At 44.0% G+C, this 26,172-nt stretch overlaps 1 protein-coding gene across 2 annotated transcripts in view; it reads right to left on the reverse strand.

The window, feature by feature from the left end:
- Positions 1 to 462: 462 nt before the first annotated feature.
- The window catches only part of PIP4K2A (phosphatidylinositol-5-phosphate 4-kinase type 2 alpha), a 159,011-nt gene continuing 133,301 nt past the window's right edge, over positions 463 to 26,172 (reverse strand). For both annotated transcript variants that reach the window (XM_032473970.1, XM_032473969.1), the window contains 4 exons: positions 15,675 to 15,788; positions 6,810 to 7,053; positions 5,208 to 5,311; positions 463 to 2,679 (listed from right to left, as the gene is read on the reverse strand). In XM_032473970.1, the coding sequence (XP_032329861.1) occupies positions 2,599 to 2,679; positions 5,208 to 5,311; positions 6,810 to 7,053; positions 15,675 to 15,788 (543 nt within the window). In that variant the 3' untranslated portion in view covers positions 463 to 2,598. The remainder of the gene's footprint in view (positions 2,680 to 5,207; positions 5,312 to 6,809; positions 7,054 to 15,674; positions 15,789 to 26,172) is intronic.

The following is a 26,172-nucleotide window of genomic DNA, read 5'->3' on the forward strand; positions in this document are numbered from 1 at the left end:
CAAATGTGAAAAGTGCATTACGCTCAAATAATTCCCTCACATACTGATCAAATTAGCACAATTATACATTTTCAGAACAAGCGCTACAGGTAAGCTGTTTGCGCACCAGGGACAATGGAACACTATAAAAAGCCTCTAGCCACCCATGCCTTCCCGGTAAAATTTCAAAAAACAGTGATACACAGAACTATGGTTGGAAAAAATTAAAAATAAAACTAAGAAACTTTAGAGGGTATTCACTGAAGAGATTTCTTTTCTTTATCCACCTTGCAGTAGGTCAATTTTGTCCTGGAAATTTTCTATTATTTACTAATAAAATAGTTCACGGGTTGAAGGCAAAGCTCCAATTTGTGGAAAGATTCAGTTTTACTTCTTCAGGGATCAGCAAAAGATACTCTTAGTACCGAGTATTTAAAATTTGTAACAGAAACACAATCGAGAGAGAGACACAAAGGCTCCACCTTGTGAGTCATCAAAGTGCTTTATTTTGTAAAGCCCGGCTCATGACTGGAGTGTACTGTTAGCTCTAGGAAATACAAGGCAAACTTCTCACTCTGCCAGAAGAGGTGGCCAACAGAAAGGGACGGCAGAGACTGTTACAGACAAAAAGAAAGCATTTTGTAAACTTCTAAAAGCATGAACAGATTGGCCACAAAGGAAACAGTTAGTCAAATAGTGTACGTGTACCTTCTCTCTACTTCAGGGTCTCACTTTTGTAATCCTGAATCAAAGGAACCATAACCTAACTTCAGAACACTGAAAGTCCAGAACGCTGAACTCGATGCCAGAATGAGTGGTGGAGGGAAAACCTAAATCACCATCTCAGTTAACTTAAGTACAGAAAATACAGATTAGACAACCAGGTCCCAGTGCTGTCGACATCGCCTGTTGAGGATACCCAAGCTCTGTGAAGTCAGGAGATGTAGAACGGCCTTGCTGCTGGCTTCCCACGGCTCCGACTTGCTGTCACCTCATGTTTTCCGAAGTAAACTCACATGTGTTGGGCACAGTTGCAGACTTGATAAGCCCTGAAGTCAAGTCATTGGAAGAGGCAGTACGGCAGGGAGGGTTTGTTGAGTTGTAAATAATTACCAAAGGGCGGATTTTTTTTCCTGAACCCGCCTACAACAATCATCTCACGTTTTAAACAAAGGATTTCAAAGGCACAGCTTTAGCACAGTGTATAACTTGATAACCTACTCTAAGCAAGTCTAATATTTTAGCTTGACGCCTTTCAGAAAATGCCAGAAAGTTGGTAAATACACGATCAGTGTTGGAAATTTATAACTTGACTAGACACAGCACAGTTTAGGGCAATGAACTTACATAACCAGATCTGGGTTAAACATTTTCTTAAAAGAAAAAACCATTAGGTTGATAAATGTACATCCGGAGGAAACAAAACAACCCTTTTCCTTTTACTGTAAAAGACTGCCTGCCATGTAATTTGAGTAAAACATTCACCCCAAAACATGACTGCAGGATATTTCAAAATATGACAAACATTATTTCACCTACACTGTAAAATGACTTTACATGTAAACTTCAAAAATCACATGCTGTACATTAAATTTTTAGATTCAAAAATATCCCTGTTTTCCTAATAATGTAAACAGTAATATTGAGGGTTTCAGTTAAAGGGACAATTCGTAACAAAATACCACTGTTTGGCAGAATTGAGAGTTCTAAATTCTTTGCTCACCTTCCCACTGTGAGAGATGTAGATACCATTGCCCAAAACTATGCACTTTTCAGGTAAGCTTTATTTTTATTTCGTAGCATTAATTCCTATATCGCAACATAACAGTGTATCAGTGAAGAAGCTCCAGGCAAGAAAAGAGAAGTAAGCAGTTTTCCTGGACATATTTACTGAGGTGAAAATGTACAGAGACAAGTCACCAGGGGCATCAGCTTCCTGCCGGAGGAGGGGCGTTTGTCCCCGGACACCAAGAATCCCCACACCTGAACCAGGATGTGCGGGAGATGCCAGCCTCCTCTGTCCAGCGCCTGGGGTACAACTATTAAGGAGTGTCAGCGTGCGTGGTAGAAGTGTCACATCTGCAGTAAGTTTTTTTCCTTTTAATCACCATCATTATTATTATCTTCATTATTATTATCTTCATTATTATTACGAATACTGTCTCACATCTTTCAATTCCAAAAGGATAAACTGATCCACAGTTTATCGTGCGGTGCGTAGATGGTTGGTCTGACATGCATTGCTTTCTCCCCCGCCCCCTGCACGTGCTCGCTCACTCACTCATCTGTTCAGTCATTCGTCCACAGCTGGAATCGGGGGGGTTGTGGCCCCAAACACACTCTGACTGAAGCTGGTCGGTTTTCAGTAATTAACCAATTTATTTTCGAGATGCACACACGCACGCACACGCACACGCACACACACACAAATCAGAAATAGCTAGAATGATGCTGGGAAATATCAGGTAGCTGTTAAAGCAAGTAGCCCCCAAATCAGTCATCTTGGCCTGAAGATGTAAACGAGGAGGTGTGCTTCGCGGAGTTTGGTTTTCATTTTGCCTGCACCGAACACACCTCTGTCCTTCCCATGCTCACGTCCATCCACAGCTGTGCAGGACGTTACGTCAAGATGTGGCCAATAAAGTCCAAAAAGCGCTTTGAATACTGTTCTGGGTTCACGGTCGAGATCTCTGCGCCAGCCTGGGCAGTGTGAAAGGAGGAATGTTGACACAGTTACTAGTCAGCACCTACAGCAACTTCCAGCTGCAGCTGAATATGAAGCCAACCATTTTCAAACCTGGGCAGCTTCTCTGCTCTTAAAACCTAACTCAGAATATCCTGGATATTGTGTCTGAATAACCAAGGCTCTTAGGATTCTGGGTATGAAATGAGGCAGAGTCATGGGAACAACAGATGCCATTGTCAGACACACTGACTGCTGCCACTGGAAAAAAAAAAAAACCCAACCAGCTAGCTTTGGGGTGCTCCTGTCAAACGTGGAATCTGTGTGACCTACATTCAGAAGCCACGGGGAGAATACTTCTGTTTCCCACGAGAGCCGATTGGAGATACCTTGAGAATGACACAAACAGCAACCTTTAGCCAAAGGGAAACTCCGAAGACAAGGAGGCAAGAACAGTGCTCATTTTTCAGGACCGAGGCGAGTGGCTGAGTGCTCAAAAATGACGGCGGCAGCAGTCAGGTCATGTCGGCTGCCCGGGCTCTTTCCTGGCACCGTAACCAGGTGAGACAGCACTGTAACTGCACCTCCCCAGAGGGGCAGGAGCTGGTCCCTGCAGCACTGGGCACAGGGCTGCCACTGTTCCCCTTCACAGAGGCTCGGTGGGGATTTCCTATTACGAGAGGCACAGTGCTGGCCTGCAGACCCTTGGTAGTTATCAGCTGGTTTCCTGCGCTACAAAGTGCAGGACCAGAGTTTCACTAAGTCACCAGGTGCTGTTTTTACACATGCACCCCACAGGGGAACCTGTAACTTCCACCGCACAGAGGAGCCCAGGTCTTGATGGCGGAAAATGGTTCCCAGCAGCAGCTCAACACAACATTCCTTTGCAAAGAGTAATGTCTTGCTCTTGCAAACTGCACACGATTTTAGGCCGTGTGCTATATCATGGAGCTGAGCTGGTGACTTAAAGGTTGACTAAGATGGAGCCACGTTTGCTGTGACACATTTCCAATTGCATATGGTATAGCAGATCACAGCAGGCTTGAGGAGGGGTGGGAAGAGACACACAGCACCACCCCACTGTTCTGCCTGTTCACCACAAAGCCCCATCAGCAAGACATCAGGCCCCCCTCATCAGCTGGGGGCACTGAAGCTCCAAAGCATTTCCTCCAGGGCACACAACTGGAAATGTGAAACAGGGGTTCCGACCTCGTTCTGTCTTTGCAATACTCCCAGGCTTTTCAACTAGAGCTGAGCGTCAGAATTACCACAGAGCCTTTCACAGACCTGTCCCCCAGCCTCCCAAACTGGACTGAGAATCAGGCAAAGGGGACGGGGCATCTGGCACCACATTATCTTACAAACAGAACTCAGAAGGTTGTGATGCCACCCACTGGGTGAGAGCTACTGTGTCCCCTCTTCCCAAACCGGGTGGGCCCAGTGAGGTCTTTGTGCTTTGTACACAGCAGGAATGCCATAAATAGCTGGTGATGTGACTGACATATTTCTATGGCAAGTGGGGTATAGTTTTAGGCTGGTTCCATTGCTGGATGACTTAAAATAGAGAAAAAGGGCCTTTAGTGGAGGTTGATGTTCTGGGCTATCTCGGTTGGCTCCACACTGAGTGGGAAGCACCTCGCCTCCTCCTCCTGGTAGGAGTGAGCTGGGGCACCAGTTCATCTTGGGGAGGGGCTCTAAGGCTTTTCTAGCACACCTAGAAAGCCAGAATGGATCCCTACAGCCTAGTGAAGACTCATGACTTCTGAAGTCCAGCCAGGCCAGTGGGGTTCACTGGTGGGTGGGGGTCGGGGAACTGGCCCAGAGCAAGGGGCCAGGCTGGGTCCTGGAGTGCAGTCCTCCCTCCACCACCTCCCAGTGATGTGATCCCAGCAAGTTACCACAAGAAGCTCTCCTCCTGTCTCTCCATCAGACGAGGGGGATCCACTAGCTACCTCTCACAAGCTGGTCACGGGGATTCAACAAGTTACCAGGCCTGGAAGAGGAATTCCGAGCCAGCACAGTAAAAGTGCAGGACTTGTGCTATTAGACTTTGACCTTGCACTCAAAAAATGTCTGTAATGGAAAAAAAATACAATTCACCAGGTGGAAAAAAATACAATTCCCCGGGTGGAAAGGAATACAATGTTGCGTATCTTGGAAGTGTCTGAAGCAGGGAACAAAATAGTGCTTCCGTTCCGAACATTTCATACTGGAACACTTACCTATCATCACTCAGCCCTTAACCGTTTTTTGAACAAAAAGGAATTTGTGTAATATTCTCATGATGCATGTGTCTGTTAATATCCCCAGTGGGTAAAAAGAGAAGCTGTGGCCGACTTTAAGTGATTTGCCAAAAGCTGAGGGAGAGGCGGGGGAGCACGTGCCGGCTCTGAATCCGGCCTCAGAATGTGACCCTTGAGGGGAACCAGAGCCACTGAAGGACTCTGGGCAGCTCAGTGGAAAGGAGCGGACCGAGCTGGTCCCTGCACCACAGACAACATTAAGGGGCCAGGAGCAGGGAAGGAAATGCAGCGGAGGTACTTACACCGTGTTTAACAGTTTTTGCAGCGTGGGCAGCTTTCTTTTTTGCATCATAATGAGTCAGGATGTCAATAATTGCCATAAAGTACACCTCTTTCCTCGGCGAGTCTGGAAAGGGATGAGAGCGATGACAGGTCAGATGACACGCCTGGAAAGACTCGAGCTGCCAGCTGCGAAGGAGGGAGGACCGGAGGAGGGAGGACGTGCTGGGGGCAGGGACTCGGGAGGGTGAGGCTGGAGGGGGGGGTCACAAAACAGGCACTAGTGGCTCTTTCAGCCTGGCTTATCCCTGCAAAACAGCTCAACTTTCTGTCCCCAGTTCTCTCTGTTTAAAAAGTAAAAAGAACATAACCCCAGGATATTTATTAGCATTGGAGGACCAAGGGTGAGACCGAGTTTTTATTTTTTGTTAGTCTGCATTTTCTTTAATGATGGTGTATTGTTTTGGTGTACAGAAAAATGCTGTTTAAGAAATATTCTATAAAACAAGTAGAATTATGCTCCCTAATCCTTTTCTACGATTACATACAACTGTTCCAAGGGGGGTGTGGTATAGCTCAATGGGTAGAGCACGTGCTTAGTTTAGCATGCACAAGGTCCTGGGTTCAATCCCCAGTACCTCCTCCAAAAATAAATAAATAAACCTAATTATTTCCCTCCCCTCAAAAAAACAAAAACAATTCTCTACATTGTTCCTAATTCTCTACAATAACTGTTTCCTATGTATTTCCACAAATATGATGCTTTTCCAGTTATCAACAGTAAGAAAAAGAGCATTTGACTATATCTAATTTTCTGTGTTGAAGGAACAGTTTCGGTGAGCAAAATAAAAAACACAACTCAAATTCACCTGGCTGCTGTGCCGTGAGACTTTTTTTTTTTTTTTAAACAATGAACCACAATTTTACCACTCAAAAAGTAAGAGGTCTGCTTTTACCTCTAAATTATTTTGGCTTTTTCATATGTAAGTAGCTAAGATAGCGTGTAATATTCCTACAAATATCCAGTCATCCAGATTTGGAGGACTAAGATCGATTTCACTTTAGAGAAGGCCACAGACCCCTTAAGGGGGCGGGAGGGTGGTGGTGGCCAGGGGAGAGCAGAGGACAGGCCTGCAGCAAATCAGAGATTCTCATCCCACCCTGTGCCAGCTTCAGCACTTCCAAGGAGAGGGCTGAGCGGTGAGATGCCTGCCCTACAGGATGTCCACGAGAGGTTTGGGATGGACCGCATGTGCACCTAGCTCAGGTCAGACTCACGACACTTGAGATCCACATGTAGCAAAGAAAAGAATGTTTAAGAACATTTCTTACCTATGGTATGGACACTGACACAAGCATGTGCATGTGTGTGTTGTATACACACACCACTCTGTTGTGTGGTTTCATTCTGTTCCTTCAGCATCACAAAATTCAAGAACCTCATCACATTACATTTCAAAGCCAGAGATTACAGTTACCTTTAACATACTCTTGCCCTGAAATCACTTTATTTTGGAACTCTGGAGAATGAGTCTCCTAGGGCAGCTGGGGTGATGGTTTCTGGTAGATAACAAGGCAGAAAAATCCAACTAATTGTAAAAACAGTTGATAGTAATTCAGCTTACTTTCATGGCATTTAATTCCATAAACGTCAATGTTTGGATCAAACTCGCCGGGAGCCAAGGGTGGTGAGCTGTTGAGAGTATTTCCGGGACTGTCAGGAGGGGTTCCGATGGGGTGGGTGCCGTCGCTCTCCCCCTCCTCCTCCCCGTCGTTCTCTTCACACTCCACCTCTTCCTGTTCAGCTCTCTCCACATCGTGGATTCCCACCAGGAGGCTGTAGTCCATGAGCTTTAACTGGGCAAGAAACTGGAGGGTGGGAGGTGACACGGTCAGTTATGCCTTAAACGCAACCCCAGATTTAAAGAAAACAAGCTCAGAAAAATGCACACGGGGGAAGGCTGTGAGTGATGAGAAGGCAGGAAAGAGAAGAGGATTTTCCCAAGAGGCAGCCAGGCACCTCCTCTGTCCCAGGCAGTTTCTCTGGCCAAAACTGCAGCCTCACGTTTTGGGCTGGCACAGAGCTGGGATCATTTTCCCTGAAATGCGAAACTGGATGCTGAAGGATGCATTTATCACGCCGAGGTTGGCTTGCACCAGAGAGCAGAGAGCAGGACTGGCGAGGAGAGGGGAAGAGAACATTTCTCCCAACAATTAAGACTGACTAATGGGGAAACCAGGGACCTCCCAAGTCGCTTCCAGGGGAGTCTCAGGACGGCTTGTGAAAGCACTCTGAAATGCGGCACACTGTGGAGATTATTATGCTGTCCATCACACATCAGTAAAAGCAACAGTGTCCCAATCAACCAACAAATGCCTGTGTCACCACTCTGGTGAATAACACTGTCCTTCAGCCCTGCTGGCGCTTTCCTTCTGATGGAAGTGGGGCGCAGAGGTGCTGAAGGCGGCTCACTCTCCAGGAGGCAGCGCAGGCCAGGATGTGTCCTCCCTCCCTCTCCTGTTCCAGCCCCCAAATGACAATGTGGGCAAGACCTAGCTCTGTGGGTTTGGCCACTCCTGTTTGCCAAGTTCTTTCCTGACTGTGCACGTCATGCTTTTTTCCCCTTTTCTTCTTTTTTAGTATATGCACCCAGACACACATGACCTGAAGCACAATATTCTAATTGATCAATTAAATGTGGTTGCTATTATTGAGGGCAAAACTGGCAGCCCATCTGCCACCTGGAGCTAAGTGGCTTGGTAACCCACTGCTGCTCTGAGCCTGGGTTCCCAGTCTGAGCAGGCACGTGACCCTGCCTCTGGGAGGGCTCGGGGCTACCCTTGCTCAGTGATGCAGAGCAGCTGAGGGGCCTCTGGGCCACCCTGACAGGATTTAGGAAACAAACTTCCTTACATAGAGGGAAGCATATGAAAAGGTAGGTCTTGAAGTTTTGGCTGCAAGTAGAATAAAATCAACTTGCAGAGACCTGCAACCAGTTCTTTCTCAGAGTCTGCGTCTGAGGTGAAAAGAGACCCACGCTCCCTGAAAGACACAGAGGAGAGGACCTCAAGCCCCAGCTGTTTCCCAAAGCCTTCAGTGGTCACCTGCCCAGGCCTCCTGCCTGCATACCCCCTCCTCAGCTCCCATTTCCTTGTCTTCCCACCAAGAATCCCCTGCGGCCAGGTTTAACTTCCTCCATTTGTACTGAGCTCAGAAAAGAGAAACTACACAAATCTTTATCTTTAGAAATTTAAGCCAGGTAGGAGAAACTTAATATTTAAAAATAGATAGAAGAAAATCCTTTGTCAAAAAGGAGGGCTGAGCAGCCAACACAGACAAGAAAAGATGCTCATCATCACTCATTAGGGAAATGCAAAGCAGGGAAACGCAAATCAAAGCCACAGTGAGATGCCCCCTCATGCCTGTTAGAATGGCTGTTCTCCCTAAGACAAATAACAAGCGTCAGTGAGGATGTGGAGAAAACGGAACTTTCGTACACTGTTGGTGGGAATGTAAACTGGCACATACTCCGGAAATAGTCTGGAGGTGCCTTAGAAACTTAAAAATAGAACTACTATGCGATCCAGCAATCCCACTTCTGGGTGTACAGCCAAAGGAAATGAAAACACCGTCTTGGAGAGCTATCTGCACTCCCATGTTCACTGCAGCGTTGTTCACAAGAGCCAAGGTAAGGACACAACCCAAGTGTCTGCCAGTGGATAAATGGATAAAGGAGATACACACACACACAATGAACTATTAAGCCTTAAAAAAGGAGGAAATTCTGACATACATTCTGCAACATGGATGGACCTGGAGGGCATTACGCTAAGTGAAATAAGCCAATCACAGAAGAACAAATACTTCATGGTATCACTTATACATGGAATCTTCAAAAAAGAAAACAAATTGAACTCATAGAAACAGAGGGGAGAAAGTGGTTGCCAGGAACTGGACAGTGGGGGAAATAGGGAGAGATTGGTAAAATATTTGAGGTGATGGATGTCTTAAGTAACTCAAGGCGGGGGGGGGAATCCTTTCACGACAGATACGTGTATCAAATCATCAAATATCGTACAAATTTGTCAATTATATTATCAGTAAAGCTGGGAAAATTAGAGGTGTTACTCTATTAAACAAGCAAAGCAGAGTACTGATGGGCAAGTCTTGAGCAGTTTTCTGAGCCCCAGAGAGAAGGTGCCTCTGCTTTTCCCCGAGGCTTCCCCCCAAATCCCCCATCACGTGCTCCTGTGGGTGGCTTTCTCCATCTTGAGAGATTAATACCATCAAATGCTTGAATCTTTTATCAGCACAGAGCCAGTCACCCAGCCAGGTAGCTGATCTCGGCTACCTGTTCTCCCCATGGGCCCACGGGGTAGAGAGACAGCCGGTCTGGCCCGAGGTGGGCACTAGGAGCCTCCAATGAGGGGGGCTCCTAACAGGCTCAGAAAGATTCAAAAACAACCTGCCCAAGGATTCAAAGCTTTAAGAAGTCGTGAATTCAGGATTCTACGTTCAAAGCTCTTGCTCTTTGTGCTGTATTGTGAAGCCTCTGGAAGACGGGTTAAGGCAGCTTTCCCCAAATCTTGTTCTTCACAGCACTAGCATAGGGAGATAGTGAGTCAGACAAATCAAATGGTTTCTGAGAGGGAAAACCTCCCAAGGTTCCCACGACTGGGTCTCCGAGAGGGTGTCAGCCAGCAGCACGCCTCACCCCGCTTTGATTGTGGAACTGGCTCTTTCCCCTTGGGTGCACCCTGTGGGCCAAGTGTTTTGGAAACAAGACATCTGGGAAATATTCCAAGAGAGATGCCCAGAGATGCACTGGGCAGGATGCTCACCAGTGGCCCCGCTTCTGCCGCACCTGTTGTTCAAGGCTCCCGGGAGGCTGTGCGGGGGCTGAGCTCAGGGCCAGCGCCGCCTCCGCCTCCCCCATCACCCCTCCCATGCCTGGCACAGTGCCTGCCCACCTCACCCCTGCTGCCCATCCTGGATGCCCTCCAGAGGTCTGGGCACCACTGGAGACACTGGAATCACCCACGGGTGTGTAGTGGGCACAGGCCAGGTCCCACTCAGCTTGTGGAGTGGCAAGGCAAAAGGCCCCTTCTCCCACCCTGTCTCCTCTGGGCCTTTGGAAGCTCTCTGGGAAGTGGCAAAGCCTGGATGCCGCCCTAACCTGGCCCCCTGCAGTCCTCTGGGAAGGGAAGAACCTGACCGTGTCACGCTCATGCTTAAGACCTTGCAGTGGAGTCCCATTTCCCACAGAGTGTAACAAACTCTAACATGCCTCATGGGACCTGGATAGTTCGGCCCTGTCACCCCTCGGGCCACCTTGAAACCTGTTCTGGCCTGCCTTCTGGCCCTCTTGCTGGTCCCAGCCACCTTCCACTTGACCTTCAGGTCTCAGCTGCAGGGCACTTGCTCCAGAAGCCCGATCTGATTCCTGTCCGGGCGTGTGTGCTCTGCACGCTTTTCACTAAGGACACCTGGCTTAGGGCCTAGCCACACATTCATTTTATTAGACTATTTGGGTAACATCTATCTTCCCCAAACACAGCAGCCACATGAGGGCAGGGGCTCTGGCTGCTTTTGCCTTTGAAACTGAGTCATGATTAGTCAAGTCCATCTCACCTGCCTTCACTAATCAAGGTTGTTTTGAGACTCCCATGTCCTCCAAGGGGCACAGAGCCTAAATAAGGTGTCTGCCTGGTTGTTTTCTAGGAACTTGGAGTCAGCTGCATCTGGTTTGAGCTGAGCTTGTTAAGACCTTCCAACTCGGCATGCGTGAGTGTCTTTCTGCCCGTGCAGAGGATGGAAAACTCCACCCTTCGGTCGTGCAGAGGCCAATAGCCTAATCACACCTGCACAGAACAACGATTCCCGAACCTTTTTCCAATCACCTTCCCCACGCTCCCCATGCCTCAGACCAGCCTGCTGGTTTATTCATTATCCAGCAAGTACCTCCAGCCCCTTGCCTTGGGAAGACAGATTTGAGATTTGTTTTCCGCATCTTCTCGCTTGGCTGCCTTGCGAATAAATCCTCTCTTGGCTGAAAACCTTGGCGTCTCAGCGTTGGGCTTGCAGCACGTTGGGCAGAACGGATCTGGCTCAGTGACACCCTCGCTGGGTCCCTGACTCCCAGGTAAGTGATGGAGGTACTTGCTATTTACTGAACAAGTAAACACCTGTGCTGCTTCCCCAGTTCCCTTTACCTCTCCCTAATTTTCCCCAACCCCTTCCTCTAAGAAACAAATCCCCCAAACCAAATAAAAACAAATAGAGCAACAAGACCTTTGAGACTGCAAGAAGCAGCATCTACTGGAAGCAAAATGTGACCACTTACAATCTATCTTTGCTCTGCAGAATGGAATCTCTTTAACGTGCAGGTTTACCATTTGACTTTCAGATGTTTGATGTTCAAATACTTTCAAGTGTGCTTTCTGTACAAAAGTAAAGGGCTGCCTATAGCAAACTTGCCAAAGGGAAGGGGTGACAACCAGGGCTGTACAGCCACATGAGGTGGGGGGTCTCCAGACCCAAGTCTTCCCCTGGCCCCTGTGCTGCTCACAGCCATGGCCGGCCGGGAGCGCCTTTTCTGGGTCTCTGATCTGTGGTCAGACCACTGCCTAGGCTCCTCTCCCAGGAAGGAAATGTTTGTATTCAGTAAATAAAAGTGAAGTCAGCTCCCAGCATCACCCACTAAACCATCAGTGAAATGGAAAAGGCATTTCTTGGTTAAAAAAAAAAAAAAGTTGTTCTGACAGACCCCAGATCAAGGAAACCAACTGCAGCCCCAAGTGGGTGTCATACCCGTCTTCAAATCTGTGAGCCTGGGACAGAAATGAAGGCCCAGGCCAGCACAGGGGTTGAGTATAGCTTTTGCTGGGAAGGGTGACTCATTAAAGTATCAGGTAATCTAAAAAAAATTTAAGAAATAAAAGTTTTGGAGTCAGAAGGGCAATTAAATCTTATTTGTTACTAGCTCTGTGTTGACAGTGAGTTCACCTCTCTGAGCCTCAGTTTTTCAAGCCATAAAATGGGACATACCACTAAATGCACAGGGATGTGGAAAGGATTAAAGAGACAGTGCAGTGGAGGTGTTAAACAGTGCCCTGTAAGTAACAACGGAAGTGGTTACTATAATGGTCCATGTGATGGTAAAACCCTTTTTTTCATCAAGTATGTCATTTAAATATGGGGGGGGCAGGTTCAGGTGAGGTGGGCCCAGGGGAGAAACAGGTGGGACAGTCCTTTGATTCCTGAGCTCTTCTCTTTACAAGACTGCATTAAAAATCTCTTCTAAAGTAGAAGGAAATAAAACGTGGCAGGAAATCTGAGATTCTTGCTAGAGAAAATTCCTCTCGGGCATCACAAAACTACTGTGGGCTGAAGATGAGAGGCTGAAAAGAGAAAAAGAGGTCCAGGGCTCCCTGAAGGGTTTGCCTCCGGCTAATGTGAAGAACTTAATATGTATTTGCTGTTTTCTGTTCTTCCCTTTAAGCTTCTAACTCAAATCTACTGATTTAAGTACATAAGATTTCAAAGCATGAAGGCTTTAAAATTTTTATAATCTTTGGGGTCCCCTGCTTTCCAGCTACTTAATAATTATCTGCCAGTCCTTGATCAGCCTTTTTCCCTTGGAATATCCCATCTAATCTGATACCCTCATCGTTAATTCCTCATCATGCCAACTCTGAGCTGGTATCTTCCTCAAGATCCTTATGAGCCCTGTCACAAACAAGCCCTTCTAGAAAACTGTGTGTCTACAGAGCTGTTTATAAACTCTCTTTCACAACACATTTGAATTCACTTTATTTGCTCACTTTATTAATACAGTTGTTCGACTGAATTACCACCTCCCAACGCACCAGTGACGCGGAGTTAAAATTCCAACCAGCCCTATTTAACAGTTACATTTTATCACTTGTTAAAAGCGCTAACAATCCTCCCTTGGAGCCCTTTCTCAGAAAACAGTCTCAGCTGTGCTCTCTCACTTAATCTGCATTATATGTCAGAGCAGTTGAGGCGTACAGCCTCCAATGACCTCAAATCCCAGGCTGAATTTAGTTAGCTGTGTGTCTCTGAGCAAATTACACGGTGTCTCTGGGCTGAGTCTTCTCATCCATAGACTGGGATAATGGCACCCACCCTCAAGGAGTTAGAAGAGTGAAGAGAGCTAGTGACTGCAGTGGAAGGACTTGTGTTCTGCCTGCTCCGTAAATGCTGGCTGCCAACCACCCCTGCGCCCCCCCCGCCTCTCCCTCCCCTCCCACCCATTTCCAAGATGTGAGGGATGAGGTGGCCTGTGATGGGGCAGCTCCTGGACACCATGGTAAAGTGTGGTTTTACATCCTTGTGACATCTGGGTACCAGTGTGAGCCAGTGAGAGGGGAGGTCAGTGTCAGCTCCCCAGTCATGGTCAGAGCGGGTGACAAGCAGGTCAGAGGGCAAAAGGCACTTTTAGTCTCTATTAGAGCATTTTCTTTTGGAGAAAAGGGCTCACATATCATGCGTGATGTTATCAGAATGAAGTACTTTTCATGGCATATGAGTAGGATAGGATTTCAATTGTAGAAAACCACTAGGTTCTATTTTACTAGAAAAATTTATTGAGCTGCAATAAACTCATCTTTTACTTTAAGCATTCACCACTCCACCCCCCCCCCAACACATTGTACTTAAACAGGGCAGCCAGCTATATTAGAAAGCATGGAACTGATGGAAAAATTAAACTAGATTATATTCTCGTCTCACTATCAAGATCAGATGTCAAGCTACTTCACCATAATTACCTGCTTAAAATCTAATAATGCTTCTGTATGAATTTCAAAACTAGACACTTAATCAACCATTGAGAATTTTATAAAATGAAAGGACACTTTATGCCCCACCTCCACTTCAACAAAATGGCTGTGAGAGCCATGGATGGGATTAAAATTATCCAGATTCTCTAATCAAGGAACTATTAGAGACAATGAAAGGGCAAAGAGACTCATGTAATTCAACCGTGAGCTTGAACAGCTTCAGTTACATTATTTCTGGAGTCTAAGTGTCATAGTGATACACAGCCGACAGAAAAAAAAAAAAAAAAAGATGCAAACCATGTTTCTGGCAGATCAAACAACCCTAAGGGCTATTTACCATAATTGCTAAAACAATATTATTCTTGGGATCAAACACCTGCAGAATAATAAAACTCCCAGAGTATTTCTACCCATGGCAGTCGGTTGTCAGCTCAAGCTGACCCAAAAATAAAAGCGAGATACTCAACTAATATGCATTTTAAGAAAAACCACTGACAACTGAGGAAAAATAAATGCTTACTAATGAGAAATTGGAGAAAAACTTTAAAAAGGACACTTTTATCCTTCATAAATAACCAATAGGTTCTAAGCAAAGCATTTATACCATGTAGGTTAAAATGTAAAAAAAAAAAAAAAAAATAGTAATTATGAACTAACTTGGTCAGTATGAATGTCTTGCAATGAAAGCTGTTAGAAGATTAAAAGGAAATTATTAATATTGCTTCTGCCCTCATGGGGGTTATAGTCTAATGCCTGACATTCATTCTCTGGCTCAAGTCATTTTAATTGTTTTTAATGACATGAGAAAGAATCTTTCCACAAAGTCTCTAAGTAGCAGATCTGAACTGGTACGTGGGGAACTGTATTTTAAATGGGGGGAAAACCCACACAAGAACAAAAGTAAGAAAAATGTAGTTTCGCAACTGTCTGCATTAGAACTCTCTCTGCACTGTCTTGTCACCTAACATTTTAAGAAAATGATTTTCTTGAATTTATTTCTAGAATTATATAAAGATGTTCATCAGGAGAACTGTGATGCAGTTTACAATAAAAGATAGAGAAAGGTATATCTTAATTCTTAAAACAATATTTACAAAGAACTCCTTCATTACAGTCTAAAAGCCCATTTCCCCATCGTATTTTATTTCTCACAACCTCCCCAATGACCCTGGTGTCCCCAACTGCCTTTGTGCTGTTCCCACGATGTGCAAGGCTGGCTTCGTGGGCCTAATGACACTAATTTCAGAGAGGCTGGTGGAAATATTAAGCATTAAGTGACTGACGCTGTGTTTACTAACACTGGGACATGGTTCAGATGGAGAAACCCCCAAATTCAAATAGTTACAAAACATCTGTTGTTGAAATGCTCTCTCTGTCAGAATGCACTCGAACCACACACAGGCTCCCCCCACCAGCAGAGAAGATGGGAACCTAAGGGTGGGGACACCGGCCAAAGAAACCAGTTGGTTGGTTGTTCTTTAGAGGAGGGAGCTGCTAAATCAGCACACTTCTCTTTTAAACCATATCACGTATGAGATACACCTGTTCATCTGCTTTTGATTAATGTACAATATACATTTTTGCCTTGGTTGCAGATTTAAATGGACGGTTTTCAAAGCTCCTAAAAACCCAACAGTGTTGATGTTCATACAGTGGGGCTGCCCTTTATATATATTATTTCTTACCTCAACGTCCTTTTTCAGTTTTTCCAGGAATATCTTTTTGTTGTTGTCATCGATGTAAATCTTTTGGCCCTCGTTAATGAAGTCATTATCCTTTAACGTTGGTAGTTCTTTGGCCTAAAACAAATGAGAAAGCGAATGAGAAAGACAGTAAAATCTAAAAAACATGTACGCCTTCCAATCTTGGAGGCTGAGTTTCCACCCGGGGAAGCTGTTTGCCCTATTCCCTGCCGGGGTTTTACCTGAGGCAATAAAATGCGAGGCGGCTCTACTGCCGCACGGGGGCACCAGTGAGCTATGGCCACTGGAAGCAGTCCCACTAGGAATGGAGGGTCAGAACTACTCCATATTACGAGGTTTTTGTAACAGATTTCATGGTTTCATAAAAAATGAACCTGGCTGCTTTCTTAGATTCACTTTCTTACAAGAAGTCTTCTAAGTATAGACTCTGTATTCTTAGAATTCTTTGTCAGGAACCCTCCATTTTCTTACTAGTACAACCCACCCCCTACCCCACTACAACACACTCACTTTTGGGGTAGCCTTTGCTGTGTTCACGTTACAGATAACTGTTATCTTGTCTCAGAAAAGCACCACCCGCAATCTAATTTCTGAATCAAAACAGGCAGCCCGTGGTTAGCCATCTGCCCTTCCAAGCCTACCTGCACACACACCACTCCCCCAAGAAGGAGATCCCATTTTCCTTTGACATCATCCATAAAGCATGTAAGTTCTACCCTTAAAAGAAGTGGGTAGTGAGCTGGCCAACCCAAAGTAATGGGTGACTATCAAAATATGGATCTCAAAGCACAGAAACAAGAAACCTTTAGCTTGTAGACAGCATATAGGGTAACAGAGGCATACAGCTTTGCAACAGTGTGGCTGCTTCTATTTAACTTCGTGCAAACTGCATTCTGTGAGGGTTCAAAACCCCTCCCCACTGCTTTTGGCAACCTTATAAGAAACAATCACTCCTGCTGATTCCTTCCAGTTGAAAGGAATCCAACATAATACACTGCCTTTCTTAGTACACTAACGAATGCCTCCTTTCCATGACTGTGAACTAAATGGAAAAGAGATCCAAGGAAAGAACATACTCTCCTCCGTGGTACCCACACTGCCTCCCCCCTTACTCAGGATCATAAAATAACTCACTGGGTAGATCTACTGAACCACTGTCCAGATGCCTCAACTTGCTCACGTTCCCTTCCAATTTTATGAGGTACACACATGTAAACTAGCCACATCTCTCTGTACACGCACACACATGCATATTATGCAATCCTAAATTAGCTTTGGGAATCATCTTTGAGAAAATCTGCAGTTTTGTGATGTTTTTGAATTTGATATAACTGCTGCCAAAATACTTATCCTTACAAAGCAGGTGTAGCGAAGCTCAGAAACCCAAAGATCCAGTGCAGTAGCCAGTTACTGAATGACTGTCATGTACACAAGGGCAAAAATAGGTCAACATTTCTGTTTTAAAGGAGTTTAATCTTGTATAAGAGTGACACCAAAGCAAGCAGATAGGAAAACAAGGCAGCATGAGTTTGTAAGACCTACAGATAAATAGGATTCTTGGGAGGAGGTTCTACTTTTGTATACTTTTATGCTGAGTCTGAGTCTAAGGAAAGGCAAGGTCGTGCTTCACAAAAACTGAGGGGCCTGGTAGACTAACTCCCTAAATCTGTCACTAATCATTTTAAAATGTAATGTGAGAGAAAACCCTGAATGTGAAGACAGCATACTAGTGTGAATTGTTTTAGTCAATCATAGACCCTAAGCTGTTCTCTTCTTAGAACTGAGAACATCCTGAAATTTCATTGACTGAAATACTAGGAGCTGAAGTTCAACAAACTCAGAGGGCAGTCAGACGACATGCCAGATACAAAACTGGGGTGGTTTAGAAAGGGCTGAAGCCAGATCTGCACAGACACGGGAGATGGAGGAAGGATTGTGATTCTCCAGGTAGACAGTGTGGACATCTGTCTACGTGTACAGGGCAGGGGTGTGTGGGGTTGGGGGCATTAAGAATGAAGATCAGTCTCAGCTCCACAGCTCATTCTCTGCATGTCAGCAAAGACGGGGCGAGGGAGTCTTGCTTGTGTGGGATGACACAGGATCCGTGTTGGTGATGCAAGTCACACTGGTGAGGAGGAATGCCATTTCAGGTTCACCCCAGCAGAATTACCTCGGGTGATGCGGAAAGTCTAATCCTACATCGTAAAACTCTGGCCACCTTGCACTCTATTACTAGGCTGACTTGTGAATTTCACAGGCGCTAGGGACATATTTAGATTGGATCTAGTTCAAAACAAGGGCAACCAGATTGGTTAAAAGACTTAAGGGCTTATTGAGAGGCTCAAGAAGCCTGCGCGGAACCTTTGCAGGGCAGCTGCTAGCAGGGAACCCAACACTAGTCCAGAAATGCCACCCCCGGTGTCCACGCAATGGCAGAGGTGTAGGAGCACCGGGGTTTTGGAGACATGAATCCTAGGTCCACGCCTTGCCAGGGGCCAGTTCCTGGACCTCTCCAGGCTGTCTGTGTGTGTGAGGAAGGCAGAGGCCCCCAGTGGCGGTGGCGGCAGCAGCCTTAGGTGCTGTTAAGCTCTTGGTGCATCAGCTTATCCAAGCGCATCATCTCACTGACTCTTCGAAACGACTATTACTATTTTCATGGAAACTGGGTTTAGTGAGATTATACAACTTAACAAAGGTCTCACAGCCTGGTAAGTGGAACTGGTAAGCCAGTTCCCACGCTGAGATGGGAACCCGGGCTGCCTGAACCTTAGTCATCCTGCTAAAGGTAGAGCTGAGATTCGACCAAAACCCATGACACACTTAAATAAGACACCTGTCATCGTTGTCATTGCTGTGAGCATTCAGTAACTTGTATGGATAGAAAACTGGTCTTGTAGGTTGAGAGACTGCATATAAAATATCTTCTTTAAAAACAGAACTCAACTGTTTTCTAAGAACTAAATGACAAAGATGAAGTCACCTGACAATGACACACCCTCAGGAAAACCTTGCTGTTTATCGTCTTTAAAATTTCAATATCCGTCTGATAATCAGCAGCGTTTATATTAAAGATGCACCTTTTTTTTTTTTAAGTGAGGGAAACTATTTTGCTGTGAATTAATGGACATGATAACCTCTTGGCATGCCACTGCCCACAGAGCTGATGTCTGCAGAACAGCACAAAGAACTGTGGGCAGCAACAGATTATTTGCTCTTATGGGAGTTTTGAAAGCCTTGACGTCAGTCACTGGGTCTGGTTCTTTAATGGGCATCTTCCACACCCTCAATGCAGAGCCAGCCAGAGGGCGGAGGAAACCATCAGAGTGAAAGTCATCAGGTCAGAAACAACTTCTGAACTGTGGACTTGGAGGCTGGCTTCCCACCAGCGGTCAGCCACCTTTCAAGTGGTCAGAGATTTTAAGTCTTTATTCGTTCTGAATTAAGTTTTGGCCAGTTTTGGGTAGATTGGGAGCCTCCACGTGTGAGGGGGCGTTGCAGCACCTCACTCGGGACTTACTGGGAGGCGACCCCAAGGACGAGGCGTGGGAAGGCCTGCTCTTGCCACCCCACCTCCCCAGCCCGGCCTGCCCTCGTCAGCACCCAGGCCCTGGCAAAGGGAGTGAGGCTGTGTGCAAGCAGACTCGGCACCAAGCCCGGCACTGCCCACGTCTAAGGCTATTTCCCTTTTGCAGGAAGTACTACTACCCGGGGGCTAGACTAGCGATGGCACTCATCTCTAATGTGACAAATGTACAATGTACAAACACAGCCGAGGCATGAGCAGTGATGCCAGTCCCCCGGCAAGCCAGCTCTCCTGCTTCCGTTGTTTGGATAAAGTCAGAGTGATATTCACCCTGGCACTTTCCCACTGGGTGATGCCAGACCCCGGGTGGATTCAGTATGGCTCAGGTTTCTATTTGGGACACAGGCTGAATCATGAGCTTCTGAGCACAGACTGGATCCAGGCTGCCTGGGTTGTATCTCCACTCCAACTATCCACTGTGTGACTTTGAGTAAGTTACTTAACCTCTCTGTGACTTGGCTTCCTGATCTTTAGATGGGGATTAGCAAACAGCAGTGTCATGAGAATTATACAAGTTCATTACCTAAAAAGCTTAGGGTTGTGCTTGTCATGTGGAAAGTTACATATAAATATTCTCGTTATTTGCTGGTTATGCTTACAAGCGTGGTGTGTGTATGTAGAGAAAAGTGAATCACTGATAACATTTTAAGTCTTGCTCTGGATTTAAGTATGCCCTTTTATTTTTTTAAGTAACTGCTGGGATGTTTAGAACCAGTAGCTTAATCTGTCCAAACCTGTTTCCTCATCTGTATTATGGGAAATCAGTAATATCTTCCAATATGGTTAGCAAGTGAACGAAATGACATGAAACACACACTACTTGGCAATGAGGACTTGCTGTGTATTAGTTTGCATCTTAGTTTCACATCAGCCATTTCTGACCGTGACCAACATTGTTACACAGTGCTCCTACTAAAGAATATATATTAGACTTGCCCGTCATCTTTTATCCTTCTTGATTTTTTTTTTTTTAAAGAAATAGGCTCTTTAAATTTGGGATATCAGTAAACTAAACCATGTTTACAATTGCCTATGTTTTCAGGGTTTACCATTAGGAACAAATGTCTCCTGCAACTTCTCTGCGTATTACCTTTAAGTTTTGAAGATACTTTCCTTACTGCACGCACATCTAGCATACACAAGTGCAAGGTTATTTCACTTCACTGCATCAGACACGGGAGAACAGAGGGGACACCAGAGAAGGCGCATTAAAGGCAACATTGGCATAAACCCCTGTCCTGGCTGCTCTCCAAACCTGGATTGAATTTTCCCGGCCAGAAAAACCTCTGATCACTGGAAAACTCTCCCTGGCCAGAAAAACCTCACTGAAACACAAGTGAGGAGAAAACACTGCTTTGTAATAATAAAAGTTGGGTAATTTTCTAGAGTAACCAAGTATCTACATTTTATATTTATTAAATATGGAATACAATTTAATAGTTTTATATATACGGCCAAAGATAGAAATTTGCTGATTTTTTTTTCTTAGCTGACTTTTCATGGGTTTAGTTTTTCTCAGTGAGTGGATTATAATTGTGAGTAATTTAGCGAATGTGAATTTGCTGACCTACAGCACAAATTCAGTAACTGAAATCTCGGTGGCTAGAAAACAACCAAAAAATGAGAGAGAGAAGCTCCTTGGGAACATTTCATTTGCTATGAGCTGTAAAAAGAAAATTGTTTTCATTATAAATGTTCCCTCCCTCTCTTTTTGTGACTACACTATTCGGTGAAAAGTTTTTGGTTACTTTTGAAGTAAAGTATTATAGGCTTGTCTCTCAGGAAGTCTATACTCAGGACTAAGAAACACACTATTAATGGTTATCGGTCATGGTCAGAAATGGTTTCTGTGTTACAAAGACACAAATGAACAATGGACGTGAGCTGAGGTGTACACACAGCTAGATAAGAACTTGAAGATAAAACCAACATGTGGATCATATTTTAAATGTATAAATACTGAATATAAGTATTATCCCCTCGGGCTCAGTAAAGATATAAATGATCTCTAAGGACATTTGGCCACGGTTTTGAGATTTAAAACAGGAAAAAATATTCAGAAGTAAGAGCCACAAAGTCTAGAGCTTTCATTTTTAGAATGAACCTGAGCCTCCATGGCCAGCTCAGCAGACGGAGACCCGGGAGTGAAGGCAGTGGTTGGAGAGAAATTAGGGATCCTGGGAGGGCAAAGGAAGCTCAGGACTCTGCTTCCTCCCGTTAGAACAACAGAAAGCAGACAAAAAAGCAAGGCATTAGAGCTTCCCTTCTAACATAAAAATACTTAGTTCTCTTTATACAAACTTTAGAATTCCAAATTACTAAAAATTTTGCATTTTTTTTTTCTGAAAACAACTCCCCCCAAAAAACTTTTAACAAAAGGATTTAAGTTCTCTGTTTCAAATAGAAGTTAACCTACTTGTAATATAATTGTTTCATTGGGTTCTGTAACTTAATGTATGATTGCTGTCATTTGCACGGAGTTTAGTAATCCTAGATAATAAGAGTTAAGTAAAGCCAGAAATTACATGGAAATCTTAGATGAAAAATCTAGTTATTTTTTGGATGACTCAAAGTTTTAAAATCACAAATACTTAAAATCTGTATATAAAGTCAAAACCTAACTTCAAATATGGAATTCAAAAACAAAAACTGGTAAAAAATACAGAATTCAAACTAAAATAATACTGGATTTTATAATCATCCTACAATTAAATTACACAAAGAGTCTATATTTTATTATTATTTTTGGGGGAGGGAGGTAATAAGAATTACTTATTTAATGGAGGTACTGGGGATTGAACCCAGGACCTCATGCATGCTAAGCTCTACCACTGAGCTATACCCTCCCCCAAAGTGTATTTTAAACTGCCAGTAAACAACAGGAAACTTTTTAAAAAAAAGTATTTAAAATGCCCAGAGCCAAAATTTATTATAATACAGAGCCACATTTTAATTTTGGCTTGGATGGAAATGTTCACAGGAAGATGGGATGTACTTCTGTCACATCCGAGTGTTTAATACAAACAGGATTCTGGAACCATGCAAAGGATAATACACAGCATAGCACTCTGTGATTAAAGGACTTGTGTTTCAGAAAGAAACAAATTTTTGTTCAATGTGCTCACTTGGCAACTTGTTTTTAAAAGTCAAATTGTAAGCCTTGATGTCAAAGACCTCTGCCTGGTGTCCCTTTGCTGGGCCACATTGTGACGCTCAGAGCTGAATACCCAAGAAAAAAGTATATCCTAATTACTGTCTAATGTTTGGGACTGTGGATGTTCCTGATTTGCTTGTTACTCCAGGCTCACCTAAAAGAAAATAAACTTGCAAAAAAAAAAAAAAAAACAACCCCCAAAACAACAAAACCAAAAACAAAGGCTTGCCAAAATAACTTCATAAAAAATCAGTCTGTGGGGCTGAAGATATACTCCAGAAATATTCCTGTAAGAGAGAGACTTTTTAGGTAATCCTTATGTGGGAGTTAGGATAAAGATGATTTGATCAAATAACATCACATATGTGGGACCAATCTTGGGGTAATAAGAGATGGTAAAGATTTTATAATAAAATCAGTTCTGCTTCTCAAAACATCCACGCCACAAACTTGATACATGAAAAGGCAAATCAGTGAATACGGGTAAAGTTCAGACAGAAGGAGCAAAGAGAACAGGTGTTTTCTCACAAAAAGTCCATCTAATGCCTTTAACAACATAAGTGGGAATGTCTCTACAAGTTCACGGCTGGGGAAATGATCCAGCACATCATTAATAACTGGCAGTTTCCACGATGAGAATGTGTACATGTACGACCAGCATCTGGACGTGAAGGGCTCATTTTTATTCTGAACCTCCTTGTCTATGTGTAAATGTAGAATGACAGTGTATCTCAACATACTTGTAGAAACCGCTGCAAATAAGAAGCACAAAACTGGGTAAGCCCTATTGTAATTCTACATCGAATCGGTAAGGCTGGCAGAACCCAGCTGCTGGTTCTTTATTTTCCCTATAGTTTTCAAGCTGCTATTTAGAAAGTGAAATTTATTCCTTTTCTAATACTCTCATACTTCTCAGACTGGCCCTTTAACTCTAAGTGACTTAGGTTTGGTTCCTCCCACGGGCTGTGACGTGACAGTTAAGCCATGTGCAAGATGTGCAGAATTGGTTTGTTTCCATCTGATTGGAAGATTCTGTTTGCATGGATGGTGATGGTGATAATCTAAGAAATGTCAAAGTCTGAAAACTTGAGACGTTTGCCAAATCCTGGAGTTTCTGGTTTAGTGCTTGTCTGGTAAACATCATAATTTTTATTGTTTTAATAATGATACATCTGTAGCAGGTTGGCTTAAATTCAAGCCACACACTACACGTGGAAGTCCTCTCTCCCCCCAACTCTTTCTGGAATCGAGTAAGAGCTGTCTGCTTAGAAGTTCCCGTATCTAACAGCACTGCTTCATGTGTGCTTGGGATAATCTAAGCTGAGCTCATTCCAGTGAAATTGAGAGATTATGCACCACCATAAGCTAGACTGGCCTGAGGACTCTAATGCTGTCACCTGGGAGATGCTCACAGGAGTTACTGCATGTTATCTTCTCTTTCACCTGCCACTCCAACCAAATTCCAAAGGAATCAAACTTAACTCCACTGCCCAGAATAATCCCCATGGTTTACATGATAGGGGTCTTAACACTTTGCTCAGCCATCTGCAGACTGGCTAACAGTTTGGAACATTTTTTCAATAATAATAGCAACCATCATAACCCATACCTAGAACAGACAGGATTTTAGTGATTGTCAAGTCCAGGACTCTTCAAAGTCAGGTCTGTTGAAGTCTACCTCTGTGGGAGGGAAATCTTCATTTGAAGCGAGATTCTTGGCAAACATTAAGGCATGAGAACCAATGATTCAATGAAGCCCTTTAATTTTACAAATGAGGACAAAGTCAAATGACTTATCCCCAAACTTCCATTAATGCCAGAGTGGCGGCTGGGACTCAGATTTGCTAAGGCTCTTGTTTGGTGTCTTTCCCCTCCAAACCCCCATCCAAACCCCCTCTTATAAAACATCTCTGGGCCAGGAGGCAGATGGCCTTGCTTCTGCCCTGATGGGAAACTTTCCCCTGCACTTTGGGTTCTGAGACAAGCGTGTCTACCACTGGTTGGCAGAGGGAAATAATTCACTTCTATCTGGAGAAGGAATTTTACAGAGGGTTAAAGCATGAGTTGAGTTTAGGGCCTAAAAACCTTAACAGTCTCCCTTTAACTGATGATCTGCTAATGACAAAAAAGGAAGCACCTTTTAACTGACAGCTAAGAAAGATTCCCAGGACACACTGCTGTTATTTTTAACTCAGCCTGAAGAACCAGATGGAGGTGGTAATTAACAAAATTTGTTACAACATAAATATCACAAAAGAAATGCTGAAAACTGGTTTAAGGAAGCTTTTTTTTTTGGATGTGAGGGTATATGGGATGAATTTTCCTGAGCCTTTAGTCAGTAACAGGTAAAATGTCAGAGATGGTGGCAGTCACTTAATTGCTAGTGCCATTCACAATCCCTAAGAATTGACGAGGCGGCTTTTTGTAGCCCATTATCCAAGTGTCAACAAAGATTATTGCCAATATAGTAACACAAATGCCAATTGCAGGGCAGCTGTTCCCTTTCAAATGGGTTCCAGGGAGGTTACTTGTTACAAGGAATCTTCTTCTTGTGACCCTATGACTCCATTACCCCAGCTTTACTTTACGTAATGAAACCAGCCATGAGTTTTGAGAACTGTGTCGAACGATGAACAAAATGCATATTTGTATAAATCCCCAGGACTCTCTCTCTCTCTCTCAAGAACATGGGCTCTTTAAAGAGTCAGGTCAAATCCTCCAGAAATCAAGTGAGTCCAGTTACGTTTTCTTTTCCTTGCTCGGTTTCCCTGCTGAGTAGCATGCTTGCTGGCAGCATGCTAAGGCTGTCATTTGTAAGAGTGGTCCGCTCAGCTATAATTACTAATTTGATGTCACACTGGAATTGCAGCGCAGCTGTGAAAAGATCGACCACCAGGGAGATTCGCATTTCAGTCTCATTTAGAGGGAGCTACACTGCTGGAGCCGTGAATGGAAGATGCCCTTCCATTAATAAAGGAAAGAATTAAAGAAAACAAGTCATAGCAGCTGTCAGAACTTGACAATGGTTTAAAAAAAAAACAACAAAACACTGTTCTTTAAAAAAAAAAATTCAAGACATCTGTACACGCATGTTCTGATACTTGCTGCCGTGAAAGTGATTCCGTGATTGTTGCAACAGAACTTATTTCCTTCAGTTCCATCTTCATTATTATGCTAATGCAAATCACACTTATTACATGTCAAGCTCAAATCAGAGGGATGGGACTTGTATGCACCTATATCAGGAAATATTTGAAATGACAGTTTTAAAACTTGTCATCAACAAGTGAAAAGTGTGGGACATTAAAACAGCTATAATGACTCAAATGAAAGAAACTAAGAATTCAGATTGCTAATTAAGCCACATCAATGGAGATTCTCTGTGAGAATTGTTCTTTGCAATTTTGTAATCACTTTTTAGAGAGAATATGGGTAGCACAATGACGGCAAAGAGAATAATCTTGCAAACCATGTGGTTTCATTTGTAAGAGGCTAAAGTGTAGAAAATAAGTATTTTCAGCCTTCTCCAAATATTTCTAACCAAAGGTAACAGGGATTGTTTTGATAACATTTGCGGTTTTGTTTGTGAAGAACAGCATGCTTTTTGGAAGAGTCAAAAATATTAATTGATCATGGAAAGAAAACCTGAAAATTGTCAGGACAAGAAAAGCAAAAGAAATTTTTAGAACTTAAAAACCCAAGGTTTTTAAGAGTTCAGCTCCATTAATACATTTCATTTATTT

This window comes from Camelus ferus, chromosome 35, assembly GCF_009834535.1.
Source record: "Camelus ferus isolate YT-003-E chromosome 35, BCGSAC_Cfer_1.0, whole genome shotgun sequence".
Classification (NCBI taxonomy): Eukaryota; Metazoa; Chordata; class Mammalia; order Artiodactyla; family Camelidae; genus Camelus; species Camelus ferus.